Source organism: Acinonyx jubatus, chromosome F2, assembly GCF_027475565.1.
Source record: "Acinonyx jubatus isolate Ajub_Pintada_27869175 chromosome F2, VMU_Ajub_asm_v1.0, whole genome shotgun sequence".
In the NCBI taxonomy this organism is placed as follows: domain Eukaryota; kingdom Metazoa; phylum Chordata; class Mammalia; order Carnivora; family Felidae; genus Acinonyx; species Acinonyx jubatus.
This window is the reverse complement of record NC_069394.1, coordinates 41,408,388-41,431,148: the sequence shown is the minus strand read 5'-3', so window position 1 is coordinate 41,431,148 and position 22,761 is coordinate 41,408,388. Positions and strand designations below refer to the sequence as shown.

Here is a 22,761-nt window from a genome sequence, read left to right as displayed (position 1 = left end):
ACTTACACAGGTCGTCTTAGGTGGGTGTACCACAGACTGTGAGAAACCCGGCTCTCATTTTCTATCATACATTCACTGTTCAGTCCTGGTATACACATAAAATAATGACATAATTGCTATGTCTCACTGCTATGTCTGTGAGAAATAGATCTACTAATTAGAGCAGGTTATTTGTGCAGTTTTGTCCCAGCTTTACATACCTGGTCAAAATACTGACTTCCTGTTGCTTAGTTCTCCCCCGCCCCTTTCCTTTCAGTGTGGTTATGTACTCATTTCTAATAGGTTCAATTGTCCTTGCTTCACTTTTGGGGTTCTTCCTCTCCTCCAAACACCCTGGTTGATTTTCATTTTTTATTGGGAGGTATTGGAAGCATTTCTATGGTTTTGTTTTTTTTTTTTTTTTTTTTAGCATTTCTATGGTTCTAGAAGCTGAAGTTGTACAAACGGGGATGCTCAGAGAAATGAGGCACTCCCTCATCCTCAGTGATCCACCTCCTCCCTTGTGTCCAACTCTTTTTTACCCATCCTCTGTAGGTGACCAGTCTCTTTAGCTTCTGACTTATTCTTCCAATATTCCACACAAATAGATATGTGTGTGTTTTCTTACATTCTTTCTTACATGAAGGGTAACTTACTATACTCTTTTGCACTTTGCTTTTTTTTTTTTTTTCATTTAAAAGTCTCAGAAATCAATCCAAATCAGTTCGTAGAGGTTATCCTCATTTTTTTTTGGATTGATATGCATAGACCTCCATTGTGTGGATGTGTCATAATTTTTCCTTCTATTTTTAGCACTTAATATTTATTTTATTTATTTATTTATCTGTGTACAAGTTAGTTAATATACAGTGTAGTCTTGACTTCAGGAGAACCCAGTGATTCATCTCTTACATATGATACCCAGTGCTCATCCTGAAAAGTGCACTCCTTAATGCCCATCATTCATTTCACCCATCCCTCCACACACCTCCTCTCCACCAACCCCTCAGTCTGTTCCCTGTATTTAAGAGTCTCTTATGGTTTGGCCTGTCTCTGTTTTTGTCTTATTTTTCCATTCCTTCCCCTATATTTATCTATTGAGTTGCTCAAATTCCACATACAAGTGGAATCATAGGATAACTGTCTTTCTCTGACTTATTTTGCTTAGCTAATACCCAATTCCATCCACGTGTTGCAAATGGCAAGATTTCATTCTTTTTCATTGCCAGGTAGTATTCCATTGCATATATGTGTCACATCTTTTTAATCCATTCATCAGTTGATGGACATTTGGGCTCTTTCCATAATTTGGCTATTGTTGATAGTGCTGCTATAAACATTGAGGTACATGTGCCCCTTTGAATCAGCATTTTTGTATCCTTTAGATAAATTCCTCGTAGCACAATTGCTGAGTCATAGGGTAGTTCTATTTTTAATTCTTTGAGGAACCTCCATACTGTTTTCCAGAGTGGCTGCACCAGTTTGCATTCCCACCAATAGTGCAAAAGGGTTCCCCTTTCTCCACATCCTCTCCAACATCTGTTGTTTCCTGAGTTACTTTTAGCCATTCTGACTATTGTAAGGTGGTAGCTCATTGTCATTTTGATTTGTATTTCCCTGATGAGTGATGTTGAGCATCTTTTTATGTGTCTGTTTGCCATCTGGATGTCTTCTTGGGAAAAGTGTCTATTCATGTCTTTTGCCCATTTCTCCACTAGATTATTTGTTTTGGAGTGTTGAGCTTGGTAAGTTCTTTATACATTTTGGATACTAACCCTTTATCTGATAGGTCATTTATGAATATCTTCTCCCATTCTGTCAGTTGCCTTTTAGTTTTGTTGTTTCCTTTTCTGCTCTTTTTGTCTTGATGAGGTCCCAATAGCTCATTTTTGCTTTCATTTCCTTTGCCTCTGGAGACATGTCAGGTAAGAGGTTGCTGCCTGTTTTCTCCTCTAGGATTTTGATGGTTTCCTGCCTCACATTTAGGTCTTTTCATCCATTTTGAATTTATTTTTGTGTATGATGTAAGAAAGCGGTCCAGTTTCATTCTTCTGCACGCTGCTGTCCAGTTCTCTCAGAACCATTTGCTAAAGAGACCTTTTTCCATTGGATATTCTTTCTTGCTTTGTTGAAGATAGTTGGCCATATATTTGTGGGTCCATTTCTGGGTTCTCTATTCTATTCCATTGATCTTTGTGTCTGTTTTGGTGCCAGTATCACAATGTTCTGATTACAGCTTTATAATACAGATTAAAGTTCGGGATTGTGATGCTTCCAGCTTTGGTTTTCTTTTTCAGCATTACTTTGGCTATTTGGGGTCCTTTGTGTTTCCATACAATTTTTAGGATTGTTTGTTCTAGCTCCGTGAAGAATGCTAGTGGCTTTTTTTTGATAGGGATTACAATGAATGTGTAGATTGGTTTGGATAGTATTGACATTGTAACAATATTTTTCTCTTCCAATCCATGAACATGGAATATTTTTCCATTTCTTTGTGTCTTCTTCAATTTCTTTCATAAGATTTCTATAGTTTTCAGTGTACAGACCTTTTACCTCTTTGGTTAGGTTTATTCCTAGGTGTTGATGATTTTTGGTGTGCCATAATATTTTCAATCATTCTCCCCTGTATAAGGATTTAGGTGGTTTTCAAGATGCTGCATTCACAATGCTGAAATGAATAACCTTCTGGTAAGTACAAAGGAACTAGATAATCTTTTTTATTTTTTAATGTTTATTTTGAGAGAGAGAGAGAGAGAAAGGGAGGGGGAGAGGCAGAGAAGGAGAGAGAAAATCCCAAGCAGGCTCTGCGCTGTCAGCATAGAGCCCGACTTGGGGCTCCATCTCATGATCATGACCTGAGCCAAAATCAAGAGTCAGATGCTTAAACGACTGAACCACCCAGGCACCCCAGGAGCTAGATAATCTTAAGCCACATGTCAAACTGAAACTTTGACATGCCCATCCCCACAAAACACCTTCACTTCTAACTTACCTTACAGACTCCATGTAGTCACTGCCTTTGAGATGTGATGGAGCTGCTAGATACCTCAGTCACTCCTTTACCTTGTTAAGTAGGCCTGGCAAACACTTCACAGCAATGACTACTCACCTGCTGTTCCAGGGCTGGGTCTTTCATTTCAAGATGCTCTTTCCACCTTTGGGGTGACCCCTTTTCTTTCCCAGTCGCAATCTTTACCTCTCAGCTCAGAGTCTCAGAAATGATAAAGATCTGTCTTGAAATAGGCTAGTTCTAGAATGAAGAGCTTCCTCAAGGATTCATTAACATGGGAGATATTCTTTGGGTTGTCTGAATGTTTACTGGCCTAATTAAACTAGAGCTCCACAATAAGGGTATTAATGGACACCAGGAACGTTCATATTGCCCTAAAATGTTTGCATAAGCTTGTGTCTGTATTTAACTGGGAAAGAGCCATTGAGAATTCGCCAACCTAGCTTTACAAAGGCTAAGAACTAGTGTATTAAATTCTGTATTAAATTCTCTATTTGGGGACACCTGGGTGGCTCAGTCAGTTGAGCATCTGACTTCAGCTCAGGTCATGATCTCACGGTTTGTGGGTTCGAGCCCCGTGTGGGGCTCTATGCTGACAGTTTGGAGCCTGGAGCCTGCTTTGGATTCTGTGTCTCCCTCTCTCTCTGCCCCTCCCCTGCTCACGCTCTGTCTCTCTCTCTCAAAATAAATCAACATTAAAAAAAAATTTTTTTTTAATCTGTATTTTTTTTTTTTTTTTAGACACAGATTGGTCGGAAGGAAAGGTACTGGCTGGAAGTCATTCTCAAATTCATGTTCACTTAAATGTTCATGCATTTCAGGTGAAACATTTTAACATACTAATTTTATACAAGTTTCAAAAACAGTATTTAAAGTGAATAGTAAACATATATTCTGGGCAAGTAAAACTAAACGCAAGTAATTTCATTCAGTTGTATCTAGTTTTAAGGCTGATGACCATAAAGATAAAATAAGAGAATCAGACGAATGTGAAGTTAAAGAATATTTTATTTACTGACAGATTAAAAACCACAACTCCAAGTAGTGCAAAATGCACCACTGAACTCAATTACAAAGAACTGGTGTTAATACACAATGTTTAAGCAATGCTACACTTATTTTTGGCAAAGTGCTGTATTGTTTAATCTGTGTATAAAACTGACCATCTATGAACCAATCAGTATAAAAAATTCTATAAAAACAAATTTAGACAGTGGCTCAAGAAAACAAGCTGCCATTTATGCATAGATGATGTACAGTATATAATCTAACCAAATGTCCCTTTTGAGTTTTCAAGTTGAAAAAAATTTTTGTTTAGGAATACATCAAGAAGGCACATAGTACAATCTACAATACTCTTCAGTCTCTATAACTGATGCCCTGTCTTTGAAAAGCAAATGTGTTCACAATTTTACTTGAGACAAAAAAACCAAGCCACTCAAAAAAATAATAACAACACACAATTATTGATTAAAATTCCAAACTTCTGGAGGAAAATGCAACCAAAAAGCAAGCAAAAACCACTCATACACATCAAGCTTAGATACACACACACATCTAGCTCCCCAAGTACTGATTTGGTTTTTAGAAGTCCATCTAGAAAACAAATACTAAAACTTCAGGCAAATACAGAGCAAAATGGGGCATTTAACAATTATACAATTAAAAAAAATATGTTGTAAGGAAAATTCTAAACGATATATAAAACATCCACTGAAGCTGCCTTCCTTTGAATAGTAACCTCTCCTCCCCCATAAAGGATACTGTTGCAAAGAGAAAGAAATATCCTTATCTGTATGCTTTCCGGTCCCTCTTTCTCCACCCCAAACCACTGTAATTGGTGTCATATTTCAAGTGAAATTGGTACATGGCAAGGCTGACACCACCGAATTAGGTAGGTTTCCTAAATAAAGCATTTCATATAAAATTTTCAGCATTAAAATACGTAGATAAGAATGCCATTGATAATGCATCAACATGGCTGATGACAGTGAAGCCATCCATGAGAACAGCCCAACTTTTAAAAGAATTTAGCCAGCATGAATGGGCATTATAAAATGAAGATAGTTTTAAGGTAACATTACAAACATGCTAGTGTCTCCAGTACAAGGAGCAGTCTCTTAACCGATTCTAAAAACAAAGATACTTGGAAACTTAAACTTTCTCCACTAACCTATTTAAACTTAAATGTTTGTCTTCTAGTTGGAGTCCTTCATTTTTTTGTTTGTTTGTTTACAATTCAAAGAAAAACAGGATAAGAAAGATACTCTTTTTTGTTCTTTTTTTCTCAAGATATAAAAAAGACAATATATTTCCTTGAAGAAGAGGATAGTGAAAACACTTAGATTCAATGAAGATGTAAAGATAACAAACCAGTGTACTACATAGATTTGAGAAGGAAAAACAACAGGCGATGCTGAACGCCCTCTCAAGTTTTCAGTAAACTGTGTTCTCACTAGAATCAAAGCACTGATAAAACAGAGAAGGTATGTAAACAGAACAGCCTGCATGGGAACTGGGAAAATGTACAGGAAATTAATGTAGAAACAGCTCGCTGGAGTAGAAAGTCAAAAATCCAATCACTGTGAACCTTTCTGTAAAAAAAATCCCCCACCTGCCTGGCCATATAAATGCATTGCCACAGAAGATAAATAATGCAGGGTTAATCTTCAACTCACAGTGCAATACATAATTAGTGGAGAAAGAAAAAGTAACAAACATAGAATACACATTATAAAATGTTTTATTAATGAAAACACAAACTTTGAGAAACACGGTGCGTTATAAAAACTAAGGGACTCATCCATGAAGCACTCCTTGTGCACCACACATTCCAGACTTTTTCCAAGTAACGTTCTATATATTATCAGTTTAGAAGTAGAGCACTAAATTCAGAGGGGGTCTTATTTCTCACTGCTTGAATTTTTAAGAAATATGCACTGAAGCACATTTATGTAAACCACTAATATTTACAAGAGCAAAAATAATAATTAACTTATAATAAATTGCATTTTGGCCATGTTTCAAGGAATACTTAACAGGTCAACATCATCCTGGTACCACACGTAGTAGATGCCTAACAAACCCCTAATGACCAAGAACTTCAAATGAATTACGTAACCACTTTCTTCCATTCTAACATGTGCCAATTTAAGACAGAAAACGTAGATACTGATACAAAAACCACAGTATGATATGACAAATGGCATGATAACCCTAAAAAAAATCCCAAGCCTGAAAGTATTTGTTTTCCAGGTATAAACCATAAAAAACTAGGTCCAGAGAAGGCCAGAAAAAAAGTCAATAACTGACAGAGATGTAGATGTATTTCAGGTATCAGGAAATTTGAAAAATAACAGTAAAAAAAAAAAAAAAAGAAAAGAAAAGAAAAGAAAAGAAAAGACCCTAGCTATGTTATACACAAATCTGTTCATGCTGCCAAACAAATTCTCATGGCTGAACTTCTGTAGCTTGTGAGGTACTAACAACTTGCATGTAATATATGAAAAAAGAGACCCCCACGTAGTCAGAGGCTTATATCCAGAAAACATTTAGCTGGTCTATTTTCAAGTTACCAACATATGGCCCTAGAGACAGACACGATGTAAAACATACACACCTTCATGAAAACTCTACCTCACCTCTCAACTCTCGTAAACACAAATAGTAACAAAATAACTTCTAGCTCAGTTTGACAAAACTTTACAGACTTGGCCCCTAATTAGAAAACAAATAAATAAAGGGGTGGTTCAAATGGAAAGGGAATAAGGAAAGCATGGGGTCTAGACTCTTGTTCTAAAGAGACATTCCTGGCACTTCGTCACAGCCAGTGGAAGAACCACCTACCGCCACCATCTGACGATGCTGTGTGACCTCTTCCGCCTCCAAACTTCCCAGCCCTGGTCAGAAAAGAGCTCAGCTCTTCACTTGAAAAGTCTCCCATAGTTCCCTGCATCCAGTTGCTACAGGGTTATTAGAAAATATAATACTTCACATAACTATATGCTGCCTTTTCCCTTGAAAACCTTGTGTAGACATGTATTCACTTAATTAGGGTTGCAGAGGCATTGGAAAAATAAGCTCTTTGACCACAAAGGTGATACTACTGTTTGTCAGTAGAATGTGCTTTGGATTGTCTATGTTTAGTTTAGTTTGAGAGGAAATTGGTGAATGTGGATGGCTCAGCAAAACCCATCACAATCGCTAAAAAAATAAAGTGACCGGCTAGAGGTAAGATAGATTTTCTCTAAATGATAAATAACTGGCCTCCATGTGACTCGAGCCCTGAACCCTGGCCTCATTAGCACCAACACTCTGAAGAACAGTTGTGGCCCCACCCCCACCATCAGATTCAGTAGAGAGGCCCCTGGAATTTCACACAAGGTTCAGTCCTGGACAGTCCACTTCCATCAGTACACAGTGCACACAACGACCGTGAGGGAGGTAAATACTACTACTCCCCCGTAGGTGGAGGAAACAGAGGCCAAAGTGGTTAAAGATTCTGCCTGAAGCCCGAGTTAGGGAAAAAAAAAAAAAGAGAACTCAAGGAAGCCAACCCGTCACTCTTCATCTAGATGCTAGGAAAAGTTGTCACCAGGAATTCCTTCTCAGCCTCGCTTGCCACTCAGCAGGGCAGGCTCCACGGCAGATGATCCATCACCGTATCAGAAATACAAAGCCTACCTCTTTTTCCTTGGACAGTTATAAATAAGAAGTCACTAAAGTGCCTGGACAGGTACTTCTGAATTTACAGCTGATGTGAAGTGCCAAGTGGGCAGAGCCGGCAGGAAAGAATCCACACAAGTCAAATGGTGGACTAATGGGGTAGGTGGGAGACATACATTTTCCCAAACACAATTTCACAGATCTGACGGATCCCCTCTGCATGTGAGACAGCGCTTCTGTCCCACGATCCTTGTAATGTCTCTGTACCACGTCACACAGTCACATCGGAATTACTGAAAGCACTGTTCACTAACACTTAATGTACCTGAATTCCAAAATGAACTGTATGGCTAATCTGGAAAAAAAAAAAAAAACAAAAACAAAAAAAAAAACCTGTACACACAGAAATATATCAAGTTTTCTTTCAAGAGAAAGTTCAGCCATAATTCCATTATATCCATGGCAACTATCACCTGTTAATGCTCATGTTAGTGTGTAAAAATGTATTTGCTATATACAGAAAAGATTATCAAGTACTGGTCAATAAAGTGTATGGCTGACCCTGAGAATAAATTTTTGCTTACTCGAAATATTGATTAATACAAAATAAAATGAAATTGAAAGATGCCTATCCTCATACTTGGGAAGAAATGTCTTTAGAATGCTAACTCATATACACCTTAATAGATTTAAAGACATCCCAAAACACCAAACACTGTAACTGTATTGATATGTTTCCAAAAATATTCTGAAAGAATTTACAAAAAAGTAAATGTTAAAAGCAAGGCATTATGTGATACACAGCATGTAAATCTGGTTTTCAAGATAGTGTCTAAACACATTGATAAAACTATGTGATTGGTCATCAGTTGGCTGAAACAGCATCTTCATTGTCCGTACACACACATCCACACACATATGCACAAACCAAGAGAAACCAATCAACCTTGAAATTCTTAGTAATTGTACTGACGTGGGCAGGGCTGATGGACGGCCCAGCCACTGTGCTTGACTTGCCTAGAGTGGCAGTCCCTGGTAAGATTTTGGCGACGAAGGCTATTTCTGTTTAAAGACTGTCTTTCACTATGTTCTTTTATCCACTGGGAAGGGCGAAAGCTCTTGGGTTGTTCCAGAAAAGCTGTATGAGCAGCAAGAGCTGCAACATAGCAGTGAATGTGCTGCCCCATCTCATCCTGAGCTTCCACTCTGAAACAGAAAAACAGGAGGATGCATTCAGTAACAGAGTACGTTATTCATGAACTTGAAGAAGTTACTTAGTGATTCAATTTGCCACAGTGATTTGTGGTTGAAAGAGATCTTACTGTCTGATGGCTGACAGACAAGTTTATATTTTGTGACCACAATGACTGATAATGTTAGAAAGGAGAAGCCACCTTTTCACAGAAATATGCCATATAATCCACAGCGGGGGTTGGGGGGGATTAAGTAGACTGTCTTTTAAAAAGTGCTTTACATTTTGAGTGAATTTCAATTATGCAGCATTAGATGAGTTTTTCTGTGAGGAGAACTAACATTTACTGCATATCTGTATTTGCAAATATAATGTATTTAATTCTCGACATAATCTTAAAAGGAAAACATATTAATTCTCAAATTTTACTGATCAGGAAGCTGAGGCTCAACAACGATAAGGTCACAACTACTACCTCATACAACCAAGATTCTAATACAGGTCTTACTCCAAAGACTGTTATGAAGCAGGTTGACACTGGTGAACTATGCTAATTGCACCTTCACACGTTTTCTGTCTCTAAGTAACGGTTCCAGGAAATAAGCTGCAGATCTCTATGTAATAGAAACATGCATAGAAAATTCTACTCATTTAACATTTTTATAGATAAAAAGCTACCTGCTTACTATAAAATTTATATCACAACAGGGCACAGTTTGGAATGGCATTTGCATAGAAATGTTACAAAGACCTGAGGAGAACATATCTTAAAATCCGGCTACAAACCATGTGGTTATTATCTGTCTTATATATTAAAAGCTAATTTAATAGGATAGATGTAAACTAAATTAACACATAACATGAAGAGTTTTAAGAGTTTTAGGGTTATTTTACACAACACGGGCAGTTATAAATTGTGGCTATAATCACTAGAGGAAAATGCTATTATTTTTTAAAGATTTTTTAAAAAATAGTAGAATTAAAGGGGGTCACATTAAGAAACTAATAGAAAGAAGTTAATACAAAGACAGCAGTTTTTAAAAGGTGGGCATTTTGAGTTCTTAACCTTCCTGTTCAGACTGATAACACATATCACACAGTCTCAAAGGGAATATACTTACTCTGTGCCAGTGAGTCTTATAAGCAGCTTTTCCTGGCCCTACAAATGTTAAATGGTGAACTATTAAATCACTAGTAAGATTTAAAATGCTACTTAATTTTACTGTTAGGACATGGTGCATTTTCTATATTAAAACTGGCTTACTATGGGTCATTAAAGGCACATGTATTACTTGAGATTATGATAGCACATAAACCTTCATAAACAATACTTATAAAGGTCAAAATGCAATAAAACACACACTCTGAAGCCCATCTACTGTAATTATGAAGCACCTTATTCTTACATGCTTTATGTAATGCTTTATGGTAATATTCCCAAGGATAGACAGGATGGAAGCAATCTAACTTCTGAAAGACATGATTTGTTTCCTGCTCAGAAAATACAGATTATTTACTACATAGCCATCCTAATGTTGGTAACACCTGATCTATCTTGATTTAGTGGGCTTTTGTAAATAAGAATTTGAAATCCAGAAATAAAGATGTTAAAAACATTTAGTTTTTATAAAACTAAGATAGTTTGCAGTACTTTCCTATGTTAAGAAAGAATTCATATAAAGTTAAGGGTATTCTTTTGATCCTATATATATGGAAAAGCACGTATTTGTTTAACTTTCTTACATGTTATACCAAAACATATAACAAGATATAAAAACAAACAAGATACAGACAATGAACATAATGACTGCATCCAAACCTCAAACACATAACCAGACGCAGCGCATGGTCTTGGACTGGATGCTTGTCTGGGCAAACTAGGTGAAATATTCTGGGCTCTGGTGCAGAAAACAGAGTATAGTTTGGGTAGTAGATGAAATGAAATTTTACTGGGGAAAAAAAAGGTGGAGACCATTGCCTAAAGAAGCAGATTACACAACTATATACGAGTATATACAACTTGATCCCTTTAGGTTAAAAATGTGTGTGTGTGTGTGTGTGCACACGTGTACAAACTTGTGGGCATATAGAGAAAAAACCACCTGGAAGGATACACTCTAGGGTGTTAACAGTATCCATCTCTAGGTAGTACAAGTGTCTTTTTAAATGTTTTAACTTTTACATATTTGCATTTTCTAACTTCCTGCAATGCATATGTACTGCTTCTGTAATAATGTTATTTATAAAGTGCTGTATATACATACACACATGCTTTAAACACTGAGAAGTAAGTAAACAAATCCCAGTAAGTTTATAGTGACTATTAATCATGGGAAACTCTTGAGTCCAATTCCAGAGAGGTGAGATCAGAACCAGGTGGGAAGGATTTCTAAGAACTGAAGAAATTAATTTGAATAGACTATATGGCAATTTAATCAATACCATGTCTAAAAATTCTTATTTTAAATTTTTGTTGAAATGCCTGAGACAGTGATCTCTTGATAAACTTACAGCATTGAACAAAGTGCCAGTTAAAGTAACATTTCCCATCAAAGATCTTACCCAGTATAAAGCCTGGGTAACTATATAAGCAAATTATTTTTCAATTTGGTAAAGGATATGTTTATCCTCATAGAAGATGACGAGATTATCTACAATATTAAGACTTATGAGTGCAGCAAACTCTGGTAAAGTTAAATTAATGAGCTGCCTGGGTTTTGTTTATTATCTGGCAAACAGGAAATAGTAGAAGATATATACAATGATCCAGTTAGTCAAGGTAGAGCCTGGACAATCTAAAAAGAGGCCCTTTGGATTACAGGACTAACTACAGGAACATTCTGAGCTGCTCCAAAGATTCTAATTCACCTGTAGCCTTGACAGGTATTTAGGGAATTAAGTCGGTACCAACATCACCAAAACATCGTAATACCACAGGCACAGCCCACTACCATGCATCATGACTAGCCAGAATTTGAGCTGATTAACAAGGCCATAGACTTTATTTTAGCAGGTGGGAGCAATCTTGAAAATGCTCGCTGGATAAAGGTGACAGTATTTCTGTAAGTTTGCTTGGGAACATATCAATCTTTACTGGCAAGGTACTCTCTCCCTGAACCTTTCCAAGCCCTCAACCCATCTGCCATTCAAACAGAGCCTTTCAGACCCCTTGAACTCCACACAACAAAAAAGTATTGTTTGGGTATGAAGCCTTTCCTCTGTAAGACAGAAAACTCATACTTGAGATCTGCCAGGTTTTTGAGGTTAAGTGCCATTTGATGCAACCCAGCTAAGACCACTTGGAAGAAAATAAGAGTTTTATGTTAAGATATACTATTCTTGTTGAATTTGATACACCAAATAACTCAGTGTATAAAGTGCCAGAGTTATATTCTAAGACAGTTAGCAGAAATGCTAGTCTTTTCTTTCTGGTCACCAGCAGAGTACTGGTGTGTGTGTGTGTGTGTGTTTAATGTTTATTTATTTTTGAGAGACAGAGACAGAGACAGAGAGTGGAGGGGTGGGGGCAGAGAGAGAAGGAGACACAGAATCTGAAGGAGGCTCCAGGCTCTGAGCTGTCAGCACAGAGCCCGATGCGGGGCTCGAACTCACAGACCGTGAGATCATGACCTGAGCCGAAGTCGGCCGGCCACTTAACCGACTGAGCCACCCAGCCGCCCCAACCAGCAGAGTACTATAAATCAACAGTTCTGCATTATATAATTGGGGCTGTGTTCTAATGAATTTTTCTGAAAATGTAAAATGAACACTTTTTTTTATACCATCCACTACCTTGTGCACTATAGACATGCCTTCATAAATCTCTAATATTACTCTGCATCTTCTAAAAAATTAGCTTCAAGTTGTAGTAGAAACAAATAAAATGCATGCCAAACAGACTGCCCATGGACAGAATAAAATACACTTGGCCCCTGAGCAACTCAGGGGTTAGGGGCACCAGTCCCTGTGCAGTTCAAAATCTATGTACAACTTTGGACTCCCCAAAAACTTAACTGCGAACAGCCTACTGCTGACTGGGAAGCTTACCAATAACATTAACAGCCAATTAACACATATTTTGCATGTTATATGTATTACCTGCTGTGTGCTTACAATAAAGTAAGCCAGAGAAAAGAAAATGTTAAGAAAACCATAAGGAACAGAAAATACATTTACAGTACTGTACTGTGTTCATAAAAAAAAAAAAAGAAAAAAAAAAAAGAAAAACAACTCTGTGTATAAGTACACCCATGCGGTTCAAACCCACGTTGTACAAGGGTCAGCTGCACTTACAACGTACCTGGGGCTACTTGGGTTATGAAATTCATCAGCCCCACAGCTGGCCTCACTGACAGCAGGGCAGGAGTTATGCACAGCATAGACAGACATGCTGGGATGTTCGATGAGAAGGTTTTCCATAGGACTGGTTTCCACCTTGAGAGTGGTTAATCCACCTGCAGTAAAACATGGGGGAGGGGTGATAAACCAGCTCTCCTCCATCGGACAGGACTCAAATTGGAGGAAGCAGGAATCGCTTGTATCAGCCAAGCACTCAAGAGATGCAGGTAAACAGGAAAAGACTGAAGGGTGCTCAGTAGGTGACTCTTCACTGATGTCTTCTTCTTCATCTTCTGCTGCTGAGAAACCAGTGCAAGTGTCTACATCACAGTCCACATACGTTGGTGAAGTCCCACGGGAGGACGGGCATCACAATGACAGCAGATTGAGAGCACAGAAAAAGAAGAGATGATACTGTTAGCTGATGTTCACATTTCTCCTTTCATTTAGGTCAGACACAAAAGCATTTACATTCACTCAATGATTATGAAAGAACTTCTGAGCACCTAGTGTGTGTGTATGTGTGGTGTATCACTGCATCAGATGTATTACGGTGGCTTTGCAGGAGACGATTTTTCTATCCTGCTAAAGTAAACATGATGAGCAATGTGGGTTACAAGGATTTCCTATTAAAGTGCATCTGATCTGAGCAGGGTATGAGAGTTGCAAAACTGGAAGATCTGACGTCAATCAATTTCACTGACTGATTATCTGGCACAGGATGTTTCCTGCAATTATTTTAGACAAATTCTTGCTTATTTACTTTAAAGGCTTAAAAACCTTCAGAGTTACTGGTTTACTTCTGGAAAAACTAAGATGCGAGAGTTTCCATTTTTGCTGTGATGATTAACCACTGAGAATACCTTACCTATGAAGTCAACAAGAATCCATTCATCATCTTCTTTCTCACTAAATTCTGGTTCTTGATTGGAAGAAGTATTGACTTCACCCACAAACATTTTATTCAGTCTCTGGAACATCGTTAAGGCAAGATTGAGACTTTGGCGGATGTCTTTATAGCTGAGATTTCAAAACACTGTCTTCAGTCAGCCTGATGGCACGACAGGAGATTAAAGTGCACGAGGTGCTTATTCAACTTAGGTGGGAAGCAAGAAGAATCATTATCCCTAAAATAAAACAGGAAAAGAAGGTTATTTCAAATCAGTATATATTTATATAATATGTGTGTGTGGTTTTCAAAGCATGTGCCCACACACACACGTGCACACCCCTCTAGAAGAAAGCTCATGCCTTAGTCTACAATTACAGCCGTTCCCTTCCGGCAGGCATCAAACACAAGAAATGCAGTACCTTTCATCTATAAACCATTATGAATTGAGTTCTCAATGCAACCTGTGAACATCTTACATGTGAAATGAAAGGCTCTTTTCCACATCTGTGCTTTTATAAGGGATCAATCTGAATTATGTATTTCAAGGTGACATACTCCTTTCCTGTAAGAAGAGAAAAACTAGATACTAACGGTCTTGCTATATGATACTCAACTGCCCCGAAGCTGCCAGAGGAAGGCTGCAGCAGGACCAGATGTCTGCCATGTTTCCCTGGCTCATTTTCTCTTCTGTTCTGTTCTTCTACAGGGCTGCAAGCAGACCCAATTCCATTTAAAATCAGTAGGTACAGCATGATTTGGCCTTCAAAACAATTTCTACAGCTGGCACAGGGAAATTTATACCGTAGAAAACTGAGGACGACAGCAACTAGAACTGGAAACCATTCACCGCGTGGTGGCAAGCAGGAAGCTGTTGTAGTCAGTGTGCCTGGCTTCAAATGCCGTCTCTGCTGCTTACGCTCTGCGCGAGTTAGGAAGTTACACTACTTCAGCTGGCAATAGTTCTACCTCATGGAGTTCTGTGAGTTCTAAATGAGGAACTCCAGGCTTGTCTGATCTTATTCCAGAAATCCAGATTTATATATCCATTTCTCCCTGGTTACTCGATAGGCATATCAATCCTAACACATACTGAAGAGAACTTTTAATTATTTCCCCACAAACTTACACTGTCCTTCTTTCTCTTCTCAGCAAGGAGACGCAGCAGCACCCAGTGGTTACCCTTGACTCCTTCCACTCCCTACCCAACCCCTCAACCAAATTCTCACCAAGTCCTGTTGACTCTAGCTGAGCACGTGCCTCAAATCTGCCCACTTCTTGCCACCACTTTTATCCTAGTTGAAACCAATCTGGTGTCCCTTTGGACTTTGCCAATCACCACCTCCTAGATGGTCTCCCTGACCCCACTCTTGTGAAATGAGATAATGCAGGCAACCTACTTAGCAAGGCACTTGGCACAAATTCTCAGTCAGTGTCAACTATTATTCTACAAATATTTACTGAATACGTATCATGCATCAAGCAGAGTGCTAAGCACAGGGGAAGACAGGTAATGTGATGAATACCATGGAAAAAGTACTGAGTGTTCCTCAGATCTACACAGGTAGACGTCAGGAAGGATTCCTGCAGTAAATTACTTTGATCTGGAGTGGTTGAGAAGATCAAGAATGGAGAAAGGGGGAGAAGGAACACCAGAAACCTGCAGATGAGTGAGAATGTGGCACCTTCTGTATGGCTGAAGATCCAGATGTACAGGTGTGCGAGTGCGCTAGGGGTGCTAAGCAGGAAACAGATCCTGTAGGACCATGTAAGCCAGAAATGAAAAGTCAAGGATGACCCAGGTTTATGGCTTGGCCAACTGGGGAGATGGCGGGACCATTTAGTGGAAGAGGCATACTGCAGAAGGTGTAGGCTGGGCATCTTGGACATGCTGAATTTGGGAATCTGCAAGTCATGAACCTGGAGATGTCTAGTAGACTGCTGGATATAGGGCTCTGGAGTTCAAGGGCATGGTCTCAGCTGGGGGCACTGATTTGGGAGTTGTCAACAAAAGGGAGTGACAGAAACCATGAGTAGATGAGACCATCCAGGGATAGTGAAAAGCATCTTCCTAAATGATACTCTTTCTCGCCAGCATCAGCCTTGAATCTAACTTCAGATTCTTGACATTTCACTTTCTTTTATTTATTTACTTATTTTGAGAGAGAGAGAGAGAGAGAGAGACAGAAGGCGAGCACACATGCAAGCCTGTGTATGCACACGAGTGGGGGAGGGGCAGAGAGCAAGGAGACAGAATCTTAAGCAGGCTCCACTCTCAGTACAGGGCCTGACGCGGGGCTTGATATCACGACTCTGAAATCATGACCTGAGCCAAAATCAAGAGCTGGATGCTCAAGCAAAGGAGCCACCCAGGCGCCATGACCCTTCACTTTCAAACAATCATCATTTTTAGCAGTACATGTAGTTACAATCCGTATTTGATGAGATTCTTGGTTGAATGCTTTATGTGCAAATGGGAGTGCTACAACTGTTTGGCATGCTACTACGAATGTGTAATACTACGAGTGTGTGTTCAAATAAATGACATCTGAGCACTGTTGTGGTCACAATCCATCATCATCAGCCATTAATAATTAAAAGAGAGTCAACAGGAAATGTTACTTGCATAACCAGTCTTCCTGAAAGCCTTCTGGAAAGCAGCAGGGCCAAACCATGAAGGCTGGAGCTCTAGTACAGAATTCAAATTCATCTTTATGTTCCATGTAAAAGAAATTAGGAGAAAAGTGGGCTTGTGTAGTTTGCTGGACCTACTGTAGTGTAGGTGATGAGCTACCACAAGTTCTGACGTATGTAAAGGTTTTGAGCACGTTAAGCGAGGAAGGAAAAAAAGATACTTAAAAAATCCCCCCTTATCTTAAATTACAAAGGTATACATTGGTCCCAGGTACAATTCTGTGTGTGCTGAAATAGTTGAGAGAATAATCCCAATTCTCCAGAGTATAGGGCTGACTGCAGGCCCTGCATCAGCTAGGAAGGTAGAGCTGCTGGGCAGGAAGCAGAGCACCTCACAAGAAAACCCTTGCTCATCCTGAATGAGCACCTTGTCCCCCAAGAGCGATGCCACACCAGGGTAACTTAACAGGGCCCAGGCCAGTTAGGTGGCAGCGAGAAGGCAGAGAACAATGCTGGGGCCACTGTGGTCGGGCAGCTAGCTGCAGGTTCCTGACTGCAAATTGCGCTCCTCTAGCTCCAGCTCCAAACCCATGTGATGGAAGCCAGCTTACGCCTGGAACATATACAATTCTGCCACAGGAAAGGTGTCTCTGGAGGAACTTTCCACAGGGCAGCACAAGTCAATCTTCTTTTGGTTTCCTGAAGTAGTGGCTGCCTTAAGATATCCCCTATTTCCTGCAAGAGCAACCATCCGTGGGTGGGCAGAGTATTCAGGAGCCCAGCCAGGCAAGGGAAGAGCTCATTCTCATCTGTCCTGAGTCAGAGCTGGTATTTACATGACACACCTTTTGAAGCCTGAGGGCAGGACACAGAGTCGTCTTAGGGAAGGAGTGCTGGCCTGGGCCCCAGCAGTAGGGGGTTCTGGCTTTCCCCCTACCACAGGTGGCTCAGACTAAACAATTTAGCCCTCCTGAGCCTCAGTCTTACCACTGGAAAAATGGATCACATCTTTACTCTCTCCACAGACCTCTAGCACAATGAAGAAATGGGGTTGGGCTAACTATGCAAAGTTCCTTTACCCTGCTTTCTGTAGGTGTCACAAAGGACAAGGAGCTGTTGGGAGAGACCCCAACATGCTAGAACGGTTCATGAGGTGGCTGCAAGGCACCCTGGGTGGATGAACACTTGAAATATGACTTGTATGACCAAAAAACTGAATTTCAAATTTTATTTAATTTTAACCCATTTAAAATTCAAATTTGGAAGTTGACAATTGAGCTATTTTTGGAAAAATTTCAAGTATGTTCAGAACAATTGATTAAGCATGTCCAATGAAATTTTTATATGTGAATTAAGATCTGATATAGGTTAAAATATATACCAGAGTATATTTAAATTTTTTTTAATCTTTATTTATTTTTGAGAGAGAGACAGAGTGTGAGCAGGGGAGGAGCAGAGAGAGAGGGAGGCACAGAATCAGAAGCAGGCTCCAGGCCCTGAGCTGTCAGCACAGAGCCCAATGTGGGGCTCAAACTCACGAACCGTGAGATCATGACCTGAGCCAAAGTTGGATGCTCAACCGACTGAGCCACCCAGGCGCCCCTACCAGAGTATATTTTAAAGACTTAATACCCCCTCAAAAAGAACGTAAGATAGCTCAATAATTTAAACAGGGTGCGTAGGTGGCTCAGCTGGTTAAGCAGCCAACTCTTGTTTTTTGGCTCAGGTTCTCACAGTTTGTGAGTTGAAGCCCCACATAGGGTCTGCACAGATAGCATGGAGCCTGCTTGGGATTCTCTCTTTCCCCCCTCTCTCTGCCCCTCCCCCTCCCTCTACTCTCAAAATAAAGAAATATTTTAAAAAATTTAAACATACATGTAATTCACATTACATATTATACTGGACAATGCAGTTCTAGAAAAATCTCTCCAGAATCTTGAGAGCCTATCCTGCTGACGACCCAGGGACCGTCCCTCTCCAGTCACTGCTATTCTTCACCTTGGCTCCTGCCCAGGAATGGAGGCTCTTGATGGGCCTGGTTCTATGTGAAGCCGTAAGTCAAAGCCGAACTTCAGACTTCAGTCCTCACTACATGTCACAGACTTTTAAAAAATTTTTAAGTTTTTAAAAGGTAAACCCCCAACATGGGGCTCAAACTCATCCTGAGATCCAGTTAGATGCTCTACTGGACTGAGCCAGCCAGTCACCCCTGTTGTGGACTTGTTGATATTTACAACTCTAGGGCAATGGATAAAACTAAAATGAAAATTCCAGAAAAAGAAGGTGTCCTAAGAGGACAAATTTACAGATAAAATTCTGGAATTCAGCAAAGAGGGAGGGGCAAAGAAGACTGGTAAGGTAGTACTGCTGTTTGAGGCATGTGCAAGCTTTCCACACCATAACTAACCAACATCAGCCAACCTGCCAGGGCAGTTTCATCCCAGTGGAGAAAAGAAACAAAGTATCTGGGCACCAGCATTTTAAGAAGGCAGCTTTGTCCCTGTCACACACACACACACACACGTCTTTTTCCTTATAAAATTAACTACATTATAGGAAGTTTGGAAAATAAAGAAGGAAAACAATTATTCCACTGCCTTGTTACAATCACTGTTGGTGTATTATGCATTTCCTTCTAGCTTCTTCTACACATAAGGTTTCTTTTTACCATAAAGTCTAGTGAAGACACAATGCTGTTTCCTGCTTTGTTACTTAACATTTTATCATTGTTTTTCATATTATTACATGAGTTAGAAATGCTCAGTGGGCAGAAAGGTGGTTTAATACCTTTAAGTTTAATACTTAAGAGGAAGAGCATTCTAGTTCGAGAACTCAGAAAAGGCGTTGCTAGTCTAGAAGAGCTTATTAGTATAATTTATCTTATTTTTGAGACAGGCAAACAACCAACAGGCAGTGTGGCTCTGGAGTTACCCTGCTGTGTATGAAATCTTGGCTATGCTACTTGCAACTTGTATGAAGTTAAGATATTTAGTAACCTTTTGGTGCCTCAGTTTTTTCATCCCTAAAATGGAGAAGATAGTGCCAATGTGAGGATTAAGTGTGCATCCCTTAGAATAGAGCCTGCCACATAGCAGGCAGCCAGTAAGTATTAACTCAGAATATGAAATATAACTTGGAATATTTAACTCCATTCCACGCCAGCTGTGTGACTGTAAGCCATTTAGCATCTTTGGGTCAGAATGCCTTTATCTACAAAATGTTTATATAATAATTACAGCTACAATCTACTGAATACTTGTGATATATAACAGTGAGTTGAGGTACTTATTTGTCACATTTTACTAATAAGGAAACTAGGCTCAGAAATTAAGTAACTTGCTTGAGAGTGATAGAGCTGGTCAGGTGTGGAGCCAGCAATAGAGCATAAGTCTGTGTGGTTCCAAGTGTCTTGCTTTTCCCTGCACATCATTTTGCTCAGGCTCCTTCCAGCCTCAACTCCGGCTCTATGAATTTCAGAGAACAGTGCTTTTCAGTTGGTTTTGGCTGCCAGTAGGCGGCTCCAAAAACAACATTTTTAAATTAAAAAAAAAAAAACAACAACAACAACAACAACCCACAACTTTGATGATCTAACTTCGAACTATGTGTACAGTTGTGGCTTCTTGACAGTTTCGAAATATCAGGTGGCTGAACTAACACGTCTTCACTGAAAAGCAGCCTCTTTATGATTTTTCTCTTTATATCCCACCCTCCCTATTTTAGAAAAATAAATACGCTCATTCAACTTAAAATTGATTTTAAACTGCAGAAAAACCAAGCCAAGAAAGCTGCCCTTGCTTGCTCCACTCCTACTCTGCCTATTCAACTGGTCATAGGGAGCTTTTCCTCTCAGGGACCCACCGCTGTCTGCCCTGAAGGCTGAATGCCAGGGGACAAAGACAGCAATAAGCGGTAACTCCTAGCCCGTTAACCTCAAATTTTGAAAGTAGGACCATTCCCAAGAGAAACAGGAGGGAACAACTGAGTGAGCAAGCAAGCATTCACAGAAAAGAACAAAAGAAGGGATGAAAAAACAAAAGAGACCTTGGTCATAGAAATTAATGAGGTCTTGGTTCCAGATAGGAGCTCTTAAAAATTATGCTGCACATTCAGAATTATAGTGGCTGTGACTTAAAAATCAAAAGCTTCCCAGGGATTTTCACATCTGCAATGAAAAATGTATTTCAATTACCACGCAAATGATTTCAGGATCTGGGGGTACCTCATTATTACGACTGTTCAATGACCCTATGGGTCACTTTCTCCTCCCCTTTTCGGAAACTACTCTGCATTCAGAAAAGGCTCTTTTAGCAACAAATGCCCAAGTTCTTGGAAGTTACAGATGGAAAGGGGCTCTTCCTTAACCCACTCTAATTTGGAATTGGCACAGAAGATGACGAAAGAGGTAACTGCGAAATACAATACAAAATGAGGAATGCCCACATATAAATTCATCTGCAACTTTGAAAGAGAAAACACCGTTTCCTTTCAATTGGCTGTGTGGCCTCGAGTAAAATAACTTAATCTCTCTGGGCCTCGGGTTTCCTATCCACAAGATAATAAAGCCTACTTCAGAGGGTCTCTGCGAGGAGCAACGGAGATAATGCACGTAAAGCCCTCGATGTCGTATCTGGCACAGAGTAAGGTCCCAATCGGCGTCAGCGACCAAAACGATTAGGATTTTACTCCTGACGGGCAAGTACAGTGTCCTTTCCACAGGTGCAATCTCATAGTGATGTGTAAGATCAGGCAGGGTCAGGGGACATGCGGCGGACAGGCGGACACCTGGGACACTTAGGCGCTGGTCGCCGGGCAAAAAAGGGGGGTTCCCCGGCGCTGCAGGACCCTTGGTGCTACCGGGAGCGAGCCGGTGCCGCGAGGGCTGGCGGAAGAGGCAAGGAGCGCAGGGCCGCCGGGCCAGCGGAGCGGGGCGCCGAGGTCGCTCCTCCCGCAGCCCCCGACGCCAGTCCAACGGCCGAGTGCTGGAGCAGGAGGAGGAGGAGGAGGAGGAGGAGTAAGGGGAGGAGGAGGTCCCGCCGCGGCCAAGAAAACAGGCCAAGCTCGCGGGAGGAGACAGAAACTGAACACCCACCCGCCGCCCAGCGCCGGGCTCGTCCGCCTCCGCCCGCACCCGGGGCCTCGGGCCGGCAGCCGCCAGGGGAGGAGGCGGGAGGCGCGGAGGGTGCCCGGCCCGAGGCCCGCGGGACGGCGGGAGAGAGCGGCCCGGGGCGCCGGCCCCGCCCGCACTTACGTGGGCCCCACCGGCAGCGGGGACCGGCGGCGAGGGAAGCGGGCGCGCCGCTCGGAGGGGACCGGCGCCCACGGGCGCGGGGCTCTGCTGAGGTAGCTGCGGCTCCCCGGCCGGCGGGCGCAGAGCGCGGAGCGCGGGGCGCGGGGCAGGTCCGGCGGTCGTGGTGCTGAGCGGCTGGCCGCCGGCCGCCCGTCTCGCTCCTTTTGTTGTTGTGCAGCGCTCGGAACAGCTGATCGGCCGCTGCGCCCGCCCGTCGGGCCCGCCCGCCCGGCCGCCCCGCCCCGGGGCCGCGCCAGGCCCGATCCCACCAATCGGCGGCGCGGGGGGCCCGGGGCCGCCCTGCGAGAGGTTGTCACTAACGCACGTGACCTGGCGCCGAGCCGGGCGACGCTCTCAAGTTAGAAACAAGCCCGGGCAACAAAAGCCGAGGGGCGAGAAGAGGGGCGAGCGGAAGGGAGGGCGAGAAGGGTGTGAGGGGGTGGGTGCCGGCACTGGGGCCACTGGGAGGGGAGGGGAGGCCAGGCGGGCCTGGGGGCGAACAGAAATGGGAACCCGCGGGAGTGTGAGGAGAACGGGAAAGGTGAGAGGAAGAGCCCGACCCCAGTGGCCCGTCTGCCCCAGTAAGGGGACAGGGACCAAGGGGTTGGGGCACTGAGGGACACAGCAGTTTTTGCTGTGAGCAGAAAAAAAAAGAAAAAAAAAAAAAAAAGGCGTTGAGAGTGATGGAGGCCAGAGACCCCAAGAGGCCTGTTCAGGCCAATATAGGGGTAAAGCCTTAGACATGGCTCTGTAAAGGCAGCTCC

General features: G+C 41.4%; 1 protein-coding gene across 2 annotated transcripts; it reads right to left on the bottom strand.

Moving 5' to 3' along the window:
- Positions 1–3,979: 3,979 nt before the first annotated feature.
- Positions 3,980–22,200, bottom strand: TP53INP1 (tumor protein p53 inducible nuclear protein 1). 2 transcript variants are annotated; one of them, XM_053208591.1, is made up of 5 exons: positions 21,959–22,199; positions 14,053–14,311; positions 13,147–13,504; positions 9,968–10,005; positions 8,728–8,860 (listed from the first exon to the last, which is right to left on the bottom strand). In XM_053208591.1, exons 2-4 carry the CDS (start codon positions 14,162–14,164, stop codon positions 9,984–9,986), a joined length of 492 nt encoding a protein of 163 aa, XP_053064566.1. In that variant the 5' UTR covers positions 14,165–14,311; positions 21,959–22,199; the 3' UTR covers positions 8,728–8,860; positions 9,968–9,983. The 2 variants fall into 2 exon arrangements, with proteins under 2 accessions (XP_026920005.1, XP_053064566.1); XM_027064204.2 differs by lacking the exon at positions 9,968–10,005 and having other exon boundaries at positions 3,980–8,860; positions 21,959–22,200.
- Positions 22,201–22,761: the final 561 nt, after the last annotated feature.

Excerpts from the sequence above, each read along its gene's own strand:
- TP53INP1 (XM_027064204.2), bottom strand. The coding sequence starts at position 14,164 with ATGTTCCAGAGACTGAATAAAATGTTTGTGGGTGAAGTCAATACTTCT. Across the intron at positions 13,505-14,052 it reads GATTCTTGTTGACTTCATAG|ACACTTGCACTGGTTTCTCA; the intron begins GTAAGGTATTCT and ends ACTGTGATGTAG. Across the intron at positions 8,861-13,146 it reads CATAACCCAAGTAGCCCCAG|AGTGGAAGCTCAGGATGAGA; the intron begins GTACGTTGTAAG and ends TTTCTGTTTCAG.